General features: G+C 33.5%; 1 protein-coding gene across 1 annotated transcript in view; it reads right to left on the bottom strand.

Moving 5' to 3' along the window:
- Positions 1–13,413, bottom strand: part of LOC143244981 (voltage-dependent calcium channel type A subunit alpha-1-like) — a 336,700-nt gene that overhangs the window by 286,207 nt on the left and 37,080 nt on the right. The window contains exon 2 of the mRNA XM_076490619.1: positions 379–700. Coding sequence (XP_076346734.1) covers positions 379–677 — 299 coding nt within the window. The 5' untranslated portion in view covers positions 678–700. The remainder of the gene's footprint in view (positions 1–378; positions 701–13,413) is intronic.

Genomic DNA, 13,413 nt, shown 5'->3' with positions numbered 1-13,413 from the left:
TTTTTTTAATGAAAAAGGTTTCAGTGAATATGAAACAAGTAGAAATAAACATAAAATGTTCAGAGTAAGGTATATAAACAAATGTAATCAAAACACATTTTTTGCAATTTTCTAGATCTTCTTTGATATATATTCTGTTAATAGATGGCGTTAGATACAGAAAGTGTTTGTGTTTACTTTAATTCTTAATTCTCAGGCGATAGAAAATACACACACACACGCAGGTATATAAACCTAAACCTAAATATTAATCTCATTCCTAAAGATAGTGTGCTTAGAGTCACAACAGGTGAAGAAGTTATAGAAAGTATTAACTTAGAAATGCAGTATTAAGTCTATATCATGTGCCAAGCATGCTAACGTATAGTGTTTACTTACGCCACGTCTTCTAACCTCTTCCCTTTTAGCTTGGCCTGTACCAGGGCGCATGTCTTATGGTCAGAGGTATCTACTGCCCTCCGTCTGTTGAGGCTGACACCAGGGGGAAGCTCTGGAATGGATAACCGATCAGGAGCCTTTTTTTTTCTTTTATTCCTTATTTCACCTATTCCTCCTTCATCTCTCTCTTCATGCGTAGCCAGAGTTGACCTCGCTTGATGATAATGTAATGGAGAGATGTTTGGAGAGGAACCCCGTCTCCTGCTATTAAAGTGTCGACTTCCTGTAGCTCCGATCATAGTTTGAGAGGTCAAAAATATTTCTAAAAAAATATCACCAACAAAGAAAAATGTCAGTTAGATTTTGAATCGGGAAAGCATAATCCATACACGTAAAAATTATTTTTTATTAACAACTTTTGGATAGTTTTTGTTATTCATGATGCAAAGTTACATAGTTGGTTTATCTGCATTCTATTCACTGTGGGGAATCAAACCTCTGATTTTAGCGTTGTAAGTTCGTTTTGTTACTTAGATCTGTCATGGTACAGGTTTAAAAGAATAATGATTCACTTGTCTTCTTTGTCTTACAAGTTTATAAAGAAAAATTAGAATAAGAAACTAGTTGATAATTTTTAGTTAAATCAGCTCAAAGGTCAACGTTATTGCTGTGGATTCAGAACATAATCTGACAGTGCAAAGAAATTGTTAAAATCACTGTCAAAAAGAGAGAATTATGCAGTAAACTTTGTGACCTGAAGAAGATTTTTGGCCTTAGCCTTCACCACATACTTATCCTTCCTTCACGAACAAGCTGCATTTGTTAGTAATTCGGATTATTTTAGCGAGTGACGAGTAGCTCCTAGATTACATACACATTATGTAAGTGGAATGGTGAGGGTAACGTCATTAAACAAGTTGCGGATATTTCTCCTCTTTTCATAAGGCCCCGGCATGGCCAGGTGGGTTAAGGCGTTCGACTCGTAATCCGAGAGTCGCGGATTCGAATCCATGTCGCACTAACCATGCTCGCCCTTTCACCCGTGGGGACGTTATAATGTGACGGTCAGACCCACTATTCGTTGGTAAAAGAGTAGCTCAAGATTTGGGGGTGGGTGGTGATGACTAGCTGCTTTTCCTCTAGTCTTACACTGCAAAATTATGGACGACTAGCACAGATAGCTCTCGTGCAGTTTTGCGCAAAATTCCAAAACAAACAAACCTCTCTTTATTTCGTGCGATATTGTCTAGATCTTATTTTGTTATATATACTGCTGGTAGATGGCGCTAAATATAGAAATTGAAAAATAGATATACCTTAATGTTCCATTCTTACACGGCAAAAAAAAAAAGTAAAAAACTACAAACCAGAGCTGATGATAAATTTTCATTCCGTGTGTGAAAGAAAGATTAGGAGAAGTGACAAAAGAAAAAGATTACTTTAATGGGGATGTAAAGAAAATAAGTTTAAGGATTTGATTATCTGGTTTTCCTATTTTCTTTTATACTCGTAAGTTTAACTTCAGACCTGTGAATATTTGTTATGTGATTTAGTTAAACTTTAAGTAAAAGTTAAAACATTTGAAGAATATGAGACGAATAAAAATGGGAATTTAAATTTGAATTTCTTTGTTATTGATTCCAATGAAACTACGTTGTTAATAACACTTATGTTTTTTCAAAAGTTTGTAGTCGATCTAACTTACAAAATTATCGGGATAGTGAGTTCTGTTGCTTTGTTGTTGTTGATATCATTTGAATTTCTGTTTTTTATTTTAGAATCGTAATTTCGTAAAGTTAATTTTAGCCTGAATGATCCATTATACTTAGTAATGAAACAATAAATACATTTATATTATTAAAAAACCTATTTACTCAAAATATTAATAATAGATAATTAAAATTAATTTTTATGTAAGTAGGTTTTGAATAATATAAACGTATTAATTACTCAATATAATAGATCATCAAAGCCAAAATTAATAACAAAATTACGATTCTGAAATAATTAATGGGCTTATATATGTAAAGAGATGAAAATCTAGCCAATTTTACCGCTTATTGCTACAAAAAGATCCAAACAAATAAAAATGTAAAATTAATATTTTAAGCTAGTTTTAACAAAATCCTAGATATTTTTGAAGCTAGTGAGTTTAATTAGAGACCATGAATGGATTAACAATCTGTCCCTAGATGGCGCGAGTATAATTTATACATCCTAAAGGCTTTTATCAACCACCTATTTCTGTCTTGAACTTGTTGCTCGATGGCTAGCCAGTGTTTTTGTATTGACACTTCACGCCAAACTGTAGCTCCTTTCTTGAACCCTAAATTTTCAAATATATTACCGTTAATGACAAGAATATACAATTCATGGTTGAACACATTGTAATCGTTTCACTTTTTCAGTTTTCGTGATCTCACTTTTTAAGGTATTTCACAATTTACATTTTAATTTATTTATGTACTACTTTTTCAGGTTTTATAGCAACAGTGATAATAAAATACTTCCTATTGCGTCAGTCCAAACTGATTTTATTGCGATCTTGCTGTATTATTAATAAAAGTAACAAATTTCGGTACAACTTTGTAGTAAAATAGAAAATACAACATAAACGCAACAAAAGTAATAATACGGAAATGCCATAAACTATTAAGTGCTATGGTGTTTGTTTATCGATACAACTCAAAAGTGTATATTTACTCAAGAAGAAGAATAAGGCTTATAAACTACTTAGGCCCAGCATGGCTAAGTGGTTAAGGCCCTCGACTCATAATCCGAGGGTCGAGGGTCAAATTCACGTCACACCAAACATGCTCAACTTTTCAGCTGTGAAAGCGCTATGATGTGACGGCCAGTCTTATTATTCCTTGATAAAAGAGTAGCCCAATAATTGACGGTGGGTGGTGATGACTAGCTGCCTTCCCTCTAGTCTTACACTGCTAAATTGGGACAACTAGCGCAGATAGCCCTCGTGTAGCTTTGCGCGAAATTAAAAAATCAACTACTTAATTAGGTTAAGTTACAAAATACTGCATCATTTTATATGTAATGCCGTAAATTATAAGACCATTACTAAATAACAGGGACATATATATTTAGAAGTTTCTAAAGCAGCACTTATATACCTTGGATGTTTAGAAACATTTCTACACCAGAAACAGTTTGAAACTACTGATGTTTATACATATAATGAACTTAAATGTTTGCAACTTTTTCATCTACAACCTTCATAGATTATTATTTAGCAGAGTGATCCATTCGTACTTTTATGTAACATAATTATGTATTATATCAAACTGTAAATATGGTTATTTTCTAGTGTACAATCAATACGTGTACATCTAAACCAAAACAAAAATTTCATTGAAATTACTTCTTTAGAAATACCAGCCAGTGCTCCAAAACTTATTGAACTTATTTGAGGAAGTTCATCATTTGCTGACTTAAAGAATATCTTCAACATCTTTCTGTTGCCTGGTGAAGTAATTCTTTATGACGAAAAACCTACTTACAATGAAAATGTATCTTAGAACGGCTAGTATGGGTATTAAAAATCTTTACTAATAAAGCAGAGAACAACATTTCGATCTTCCTAGGTTATTCAGGTTAACCTGAGGATGACCTCTGCTTATTAATAAAAGTGTTAATACCAATACTAGACGTTCTCAGATACATTTCTGTTGCGTGATATACTTTGACCACACTTGATGATGTTTTATATCCCCAACCTCCAATTTGTTGTTGTTGTAAAATTGACATGTTCTTAGAATTTTCATCTATCAAGACATCGAAACAATCCACACAATCCATTCATTTTTGTGAGTCATTTTATTTACAAAATAAAGAACATGTCTTACAGCTACTGCTTTGTGTGAGAAGTTACATTTTGGTAGAGCCACTGTGAAGAGCCACGTGACCGTTTGTCACGTGTAAAATTGGTGCGGTTTTCTTTTGCTTTTAATGCGTAAGCAATCTTTTATACGCACCTGTAAACTGTTGACCAATAGGGTTGTTATTACAATAGCAAAATGGTCTAACAGTAGCGAAGAAGTTCAAATTGATCCTAGTTTAATTCATATGTTAAACCATATTCCAAGGAGGGTGAATAATGACAATAAAGTTTCATATAATTCTTACACAGAGTTAATTTCAGTTACAGATCCCAGTAAACGGTGTTTTGCAACATATAGTTTCTAATATAAAATACCCTTCAAAATGCCTCATTGAAAATTTTCACTGTATTCTGGTAATTTTTAGCCATTATGTTTCTGGAGTTAAGTAAATGAAGAATATAAAATGTTTTGGAAATCTAGACTCATCTTGCAATTCGGTAAATTCAAGCCCTTGTTGTTTTTACATTTTTGACATGTGACATTCTTGGATTGAAAATGTGTGCTACAAAGTTTAGTTTCATTTGTTTGCTTTTGCCAATGAGTTTGCGTTGATCTTAATTTATTTCCTAGGTGCAAACCTTGTTGTTCTTGCAATTTAAAAATGCTTGTTTGACATCCAAGGTGTTTCGAGTGCTGCTTTAATAAACTTTTAAAGATAAATAGCACACTTATCTTAAAATGTCTGACATTAAATGCGGTTAACATAACTGAATACTGTAGTGTACCTTCGCCATAGAAATAACGTAAATACTGAAAGATTAAAATGGTTACAAAACATTCAGCCATCGCTCAGATATCCTGACTGTTAACATGGTTACACTTGACAGTTTAGGGACTAACAACATGGCTTTCACCTCACACCTTACGTCAAGTGTTAAAACAGTGACATTGTCGAATACACAGTTCTGTTAATTACAGAGACTGGTGTCTGAACAAGTTAGTTTACAAACTTGCGACAGGACAACTAAGACCCTATTTTCAAATGAGGCATACCACATTTCATATATTTTCCATTAAGTAAATTTTCTCGCATATTTTAATCAGAATCTTTCATAATTTAAAAATATTGTCTTGTAATTTTATTAGGATATTTCATTAGCAATAATTATAAAAGAAAATAATCCAGTGTAACTAGTGCATTCGCAGTTGTATAGGTCTATAGTAGTCCAATTGTAACTAGCCAAAGCGACTGGTGCTTGGCATCCTTTTTAGAGATAATTTTCCATATACAAACATTTCAGAACTTTAATTTCTTTGTTTGTTTAAAACATGGAATTTACTACCTGTGTTTTCTCTAGTAAATTGGTGAGCGTTTTGAAAAAGACACTCCAGTTTTCTGTTGTTACCAGATAAATATGAGTTGGACTTCATAATATGAGACAAACAGACTGATATGAAAACATTCAGATTATGTTTGTTTGTTTGTTTTAGAATATCGCACAAAACTACACGAGGGGTACCTGTGCTAGCCGTCCTATATTTAGCAGTGTAAGACTAGAGGAAAGGCAGCTAGTCATCACCACCCACCGCCAACTTCTGGGCTACTCTTTTACCAACGAATTGTGCGACTGACCGTCACTTTATAGCACTTCCACGGCTGAAAGGGTGAGCAGGTTCGGTGTGAAGGGAATTCGAACCCGAGACTATCAGATTACGAGTTGAGCGCCCTAAACATTTGACCACACCAAGCTGCCAGACTGTGTTTACTGGTGACTTGAAAGTTAGTGGTTAGGAACATTTGTTTAAATAGTTCAAACTTAGTTGAAGCCATTTCATATCATAAAATGATGATACTTAACTAAACACACATATAGATTCATAAAATGTTTAACATTAATTTTATCAACGAAATTTGTGATAATCGAACTGAATAAAAGTATTAGCGGTAATTACAAAGACGTATGATTATAAATCAAAAAGCTTCAGCTTCAGAAGTTAAGTCATGTTATAGGACAATGCTGGGTATAATAACATGCTTTAAGATGAGGTATTAAACAAATATACATATAACAACATGTTTAAGGGATAGGTCTTCAATAACTCTATCTATATTTTTTAAATAATATATCTACATGGTAACAATAAGCCTAATAAGTTACTTCCAAAAATAAGGTTTTTTTCCGGTGTTATTTCTGCTAATGCATTTGTAACACATCATGTATATGCTTCGTTGTTACAGCCAGGAAGTCTAGGAAAGTTAATACATTTATCCTCTTTTGTCACGTGCTCTTCCTATGCACTTATCTTGTCTATTCCTAAAACGACAAGTTTATATTTTCGATATGTAAGCGAATGTAGTGAAATAGCAAAACGGCTCAAAAAAAAAACAAACTAGGCTGACAAGAGACGGAAACGTCAAACTAAATCCGCAACTCTATAATATTAATTCTAAAAGAAATATTCTCAGATGTTTGTGTAATAAGGAGTAGTTCTTAAGCTTTATAATATATATTAAATAAAATAATGGCAATTATAATATATATTAAATAAAATAATGGCAATACACGCTTTCAGGGGGAATGAAACTATTTTTATTATCTTCAGCAAATTACATAAAAATGTAGATGCAAAATTAAGGAATGTTTATCATCAGTCTCTAGTAGAACAACACTGCTCTAGAAATGGACTAGTTAATAAATATTGTATTCAATCCTTTTACTCTGCTTTAGCATGTGTAATTTTGGGCACAACGTGAGTTTTTGCACATGAAAGAATTACGAACTTGCGAAATTTTTTAAAATTTCAAGTGAATCCGAAACACATCACCCTTAATTATTTTTGCAGATCGCAGAACAGGGTGAAAATATTTAGAAGGACGATTTAAATACACAGATATGTTTCTCATAAGCACTCAAGATGCTTACTAGCCATGAGTATGTTCCTAAGTTTGTTTTGTTCTCATCATTGGCATCATGGAACCTACACCATTTTTTTTAATGTACATAGGTAAAATGTTTTTACCGAACAGTTAATTTTTGGTTGGTATTAACTAAGGATAAAATGTTAATTTGTTGTTATTTTGATATGCAATATAAAGAAAACAAAGATTAACAATTTATTAAAACAAACATTCTCATATATCGTAATTGTAAGTCATGATTTGAATGCTCCCCACATTAATATAAATTACAAGGGCATCACAGTATGCTTGTGTTTTTTCAATGTATTCTAATGGAATCCAATAATATAAAATTTAACAAATGTTAACAACCTGTTTGCTTACCGAGCAACACTAATCCGTATATTCAAAATTTTCAATATTAAAAGGATCGGAGACTGTACAAGGTTAGTTTTGAGTGTAGCAGCTGAAAAAGGAACTTATAATTTCTTTTGCAGGTCTAAGTTAGAGTCACCACTGGTATTCGATTTTGCTTTGTTATCACTTGAATATAACTTTTTTGTGATTATGTTTCAACTATTATTCGATCATTCAGTTTCATCTGACATGTAGCAAGCGTTCAGTTAAAAATCACACGCACGTGATCATAAATGATTCCACTTTTGGTATCACTGAACTTTCCCACGAAAAGTGTCGCTGGAGAATTGTGTAATCTTATAGTCTAGTTCTTCTCAACCTTTTCCAATATCATTCACCACTAAGATTTTTTCACAATATCTCATTCACCTCAGTTGAAAAAATACAAAAAAATACTAAATCAAAAATGTCAACGTCTTCATTATGGCTTAAATATTACAATTAGAATGAATACGACATTAAATAAACAAAATATAAATGTATTTATCAAACTACAACTAGAATAACTAATAAAAGCTAATAACATTTATTTGCTTTGAACTTGTTGTATAATTGATAATACTCATTCGCCCTGATTCTTATCTTATTAACTCGTGGATGAATCATTCATCCAGTTGAGAGCACGGTCTTGTATTATAGCTTACTCTAGTAATACTAGTTATGGTTATTTGTTTTTTAATGTCGCTCAAAGCTACATGAGAGCTATCTGCGCTACTCATCCCTCATTTAGCAGTGTAAAACTAGATGGACGGCAGCTAGTCATCACCACCCACCGCCAACTCTTGGGTTACTCTTTTAACAATGAATAGTGGGATTCACCGTCAAATTATAATGCCCCCACAGCTGAAAGGACGAGCATGTTTGGTGTGACGGGGATTCGAATCCGTGACCTTCAGATTACGAGTCGAGTACTTTAACCATCTGGCCATGCCGGGCCGTCACTAATTAGGCAGGCGTTTAGTAATACCCAAGGTCTAGCATGGCCAGGTGGGTTAAGGCGTTTGACTAATAATCCGAGGGTCGCGGGTTCGAATCCCGATCGCACCAAAACATGCTCGCCCTTTCAGCCGTGGGGGCGTTATAATGTTGCGGTCAATTCCACTATTCGTTGGTAAAAAAGTAGCCCAAGAATTGACGGTGGGTGGTGATGACTAGCTGCCTTTCCTCTAGTCTTACACTGCTATTATTAGGGACGGCTAGCGCAGATAGTCCTCGTGTAGCTTTGCGCGAAATTTACAGAAAAGATAATACCCAGAGTTGTATTCCTTCTATTTCAACTTAGAAAATGACCAGGCACATCGGTGTCATGTAATTTGTGATAGATTTAACTCCATTATAGGAAGACTAAAGACACAACATTAATCTGTATCAGACGAAGATGTAAACATGACTAACAGAAATAACAATTTATAAATTCATCTGACTTCAGTTGTTGCGGAGTTATCTTGTTGAAGTAAAGAGATTTTGTCACTTCATTGTTACATTGCGTCAAGTCCACTTGTCATTAACTCTGTATAACATTTCTGAACATGGTTTCGTATTAATCAGGCACGTAATTCTTGGTAATAGTAAAATAAAATCAATACTCCACTAAATATGTAAATACTTTGTTATAACGGATTGTCAAACATTTGGATAATCCTAAACATGAGCGTTTCTTTTTCTGCAATGTAATTTAACAATTAATTTAAAATTAACCCATAACCTTTAACGCTGCACAGCAACCAGAAACAACATGGAACCAAGCTAATTTCTGAGGTATATAGAGTTCTATGTCATGTTAAATAAGATATCTACTCTAGCATTGTGTTTATCTCAGTAAATATGTCTAAAGATTTAGTTTATGCTATTAAAAACTTTCTTTCGAAACTCATTAGTTTATAGACAGTGCCAGGTTCTCTAGTCACTTCTTCACATGGAAGCATACCAATTTAGAGAAGTGCTCTTACCGTATCTAATTATTAGGAAGTTTCTAATGTCTTTTATTTTATTTATTTGGAATAAACGTTCCTCTTCAACTTTAAAACAAATATGTTCATTTGGCGTTTTCTTAGACACTTTGTTTACAAAAGCAGTAACTTTAAATAAAATATTTAAAAAACACACACATTAAAAAGAGAAAAAGAAAAGGCGATTTTGACACTTTATAAACAGTACGTTCTCATTTTCGTTCCTAAAATATCAGAAATATTTGTTGAAAGTCAAGCGCAAAGCTACACAACGCGTTATCTGTACTCTGCCCACCACAGGTATAGAAACCTGGTTTTTGGCGTTAAGTCCGCAGACAAACCGTTGTGCGAAATAAAAAAATTTAATAAAATAATTCGTAAAAGACATATCTTCCCATAAAACTGTAGTCGCGAGATTTAAGGCTTAGAAGTTTGAGACATAAAACCTTTAATTCCACAACAGATCAAAATGTCAAAAACAAGTGTTTACAAATTACTTCCTGTTGTGTAATATATAGCATTACATCACATATTCGAGCTGACTTTTCAGTTTCCAAAGTTTGTTTATTAATATTTAAATTTGTCCCAACAAGCTGTTTTTCAATATTTACGTAGCTAGAACGAATACACTACAAGCTACTATCATTTAACCCTACATTTTTCTTTATAGGTGTGGGCCCCTTTTTCTTATGGCCAGTTTTGCCGGAGAGCTATTTTAATGATTAATAACAATAGACTGAAAAACAATGAAGCGATATAATTATTCTATTGTCGCTGCTGTTGTTTTGAATTAAGCACAAAGTTACACAAAGGGCTATATGTGCTCTGCCCACCATGGATATCGAAACTCGGATTTTAGCGTTGTAAGTCCGCAGACATACCGCTGCGCCACTGGTGAGCTATTCTATTGTCATGCATGTACATATAAAGATATTGAACGGTTCGTAATTCCAGCTGTTTTAACACTATTATCTGTAATGTTTTTGGCTCATGGACCTACAAAAATAAACGATACAATAGAAACAATAAAAACAAGGAAACTGATTTATAAAAATCAAAACATTCTTAAATTACAATACAACACAAAATATGAATCATATAATGAATGCTAAGTACAATGATATGGTACTTATTTGTGGTAGTAGATAGGGCTCTGTAAGATAATAATATGGTACGTATTAGTAGCAGTGGATGTCGAGAGTTATCAACATTAAAACCAAATCAATAACATAAACTTGCAATTTACAACCAGATATAATAGATTAGTTGCTGTAACTGCGTTATAGCTATGTCAAAACATACTTTACCCTATACGTTTACGTATGGTTGTTTAAAATTGACTTTTGAGAAAAACAGCAACATAAGAATAAAAACATAATACTTTACATATGAAAAACGACGCTTTCTATTTGCCTCCCCTGATCAAAAGACGAAAACTAAAACTCAAATTTTAGAAATGCGCTGATTCAATTTATTTAACTACAGAAAAAAAAACAGGCCAACCTGATGGTTAAGTCGCGCATGTAGGCTATTGCATAGGTGTCTAATGTTAGCGAATTACCATTTTTAGAACTTAGAACTACGTTCAGTAATCAGAACCGACATTTGGTCCAATCCAATTTCGAGTAGGAAAGTGACTCACATAATGGTGTCAGATATTTAACGTTGCCAGTGATAAGCACTGCTATAATTGTGCGGAGCTGTATATTCTGTGGAATGGTACCTACGATATATTGTGCTGTTTCAAGCTTGTGGGACCAGCTTTAACTTGAACCTAATGAATTGTAAAGCTCTTCCCCACGATGGTAAGCTAGAAGACATATTACTTGAAAACGAGGAAGTTGATAGAATGGAATAATCTTCATTCTCACCAGATTTTAACCCCATCCTTTATGTAATTGGACCAAGTTAAGAAATATGTCACGTCCAGTCAAGCGTCTCCAAACACCAAAACTCTCCACTCTCCAAAACAGCTATTCGACGGGACCGGTCGAAAATACCTTAGAGTCTTAGCAACACCATTTAAGCACGTAACATTGGTGCTAGGCTGTCCTAGGTAACTATGATATTCCATTAAGAATTTAATAGTCATGAACGGTAAATAAGTTTTGTTTGTTTGATTTTGATTTTCGCGCAAAGCTGCACGAAGGCTATCTGCGCTAACCGTCCCTAATTTAGTAGTGTAAGACTACAGAGAAGGCAGCTGGCCATCACCACTCACCGCCAACTCTTGGGCTACTCTTTTACCAACGAATAGTCGGTTTGACCGTCACATATTATTACGCCCCAACGGCTAAAAGGGCGAACATATTTGGTGTGACGAGGATTCGAACCCGCGACCCTTAGATTACGAATCGAGCGCCTTAACCACCTGGCCACGCCGGGGCCTGTAAATAAGTAAAGACACTTCTATCACTGTGGTCACTGCTGAGTGTAGGATGAATAGCCAACGTTTTAATGGTATGATATATCATCATATTTCTGATTTGCTTAAAACTGAACTGAATGTGTGATTAACGCTATCTTAAAACAGTATTTTTGACTTATCATTACAAAGAAGTTCTAAATTACAACTTCCTTCTAACTGTTGTATGCAGTGTATCTAAATAAAAAGAAATACCTTTACTCTTTTAGAACATTTACTTGAACAATATTGGTCGTTCCTTAAATCCAACAAGTAAAGTAAAAAAAATTCGTGATCAAAGTAACCAGTTGTGAATATTAGAACTAAAAACACGTCTTGGAACAGAATGATGCAATCTGTAATAACAAAAACATTAAACCTGTTATGATTTGGAATTATTAGCCAATCAGTTAAACACCTTCACTCTGAACGATATTTTCGGTCATAATTCCAAGCATACCTCACTAAGTTTGGTCAAATAAAGATGTTTAATTACTCCTAAATCGATATACTAACTCGTCAATGAAAAGTAATTTTTATAGGTATAGACATTAATTGAATATATTTAAAATTATTTTAAGGATTGTTATTAAAAGTATTAACAAAACTAAGTAAAAATTAATTTTTGATTTTTTTATATACTTACTAACTATGAAAATTTTAATTTATTAAATTCCCTTTGTTAATTTGTTATTTTATTATAATAAAAAATTATACCTCTTAGAACATTTTTTATTATTGGTTTATTCACTTAAAACAGCGGAGCTTTTAGAAACAATAGGCATAAATATTGTTATAAAATCAAGTTAACCGTAATTTTTTAAGATTTTTTAAAACTCACTCAACCCTTAAATGCTGTCACCTACGAGATTTTACTGTTTAAGGGTAAATGTGCTCAAAATCAGATGTTTGTGAAAAATATAATTTTAAGAAAAGATAATTCTCCTCAAATCGATAAGGGCCCGGCATGGCCAAGTGGTTCAGGCCTTCCACTCGTAATTTGAGGGTTGCGGGTTTGAATTCCACTCACTCCAATCATGCTCGCCCTTTCATCCGTGAGGACGTGATAATTGTGCGATCAATCCCACTATTCCTTGGTAAAAGAGTAGCCCAAGAGTTGGCAAGGGGTGGTGATGAATAGTTTCCTTCCCTCTCGTCTTACACTACTAAATTAGGAACGGCTAAGCGCAAATAGCTCACGTATAGCTGTGCGGGAAATTAAAAAAAATAAATAAACATAAAAAGAATTAACGGTTATTTTTTGTATATTTTAACTCATTCGTGTGAAAATCTATATTTTGGTTTTTAATTAAATAGTCAGATTCTTCTGGTCTGTGTCATTTCTGACTTTGGTTTTAGTTTTTTGCAGAAAGATCATATCAATCTGAAGAATCTGTAAAATTTTAATTTAACCCCTTTCCCCCAGTGGTACAGCAGAATGTCTACAATGCTAAAAACCGGGTTTTAATACGCGTGTTGGGTAGAGCACAGATAGCCCATTGTGTAAGTTTGTCTTTAATTACAAAGAAC

Source organism: Tachypleus tridentatus, chromosome 2 (genome assembly GCF_004210375.1).
Source record: "Tachypleus tridentatus isolate NWPU-2018 chromosome 2, ASM421037v1, whole genome shotgun sequence".
Classification (NCBI taxonomy): domain Eukaryota; kingdom Metazoa; phylum Arthropoda; class Merostomata; order Xiphosura; family Limulidae; genus Tachypleus; species Tachypleus tridentatus.
Note: the sequence above shows the minus strand (reverse complement) of the source record. Positions and strands in the feature narration are given on the sequence as shown.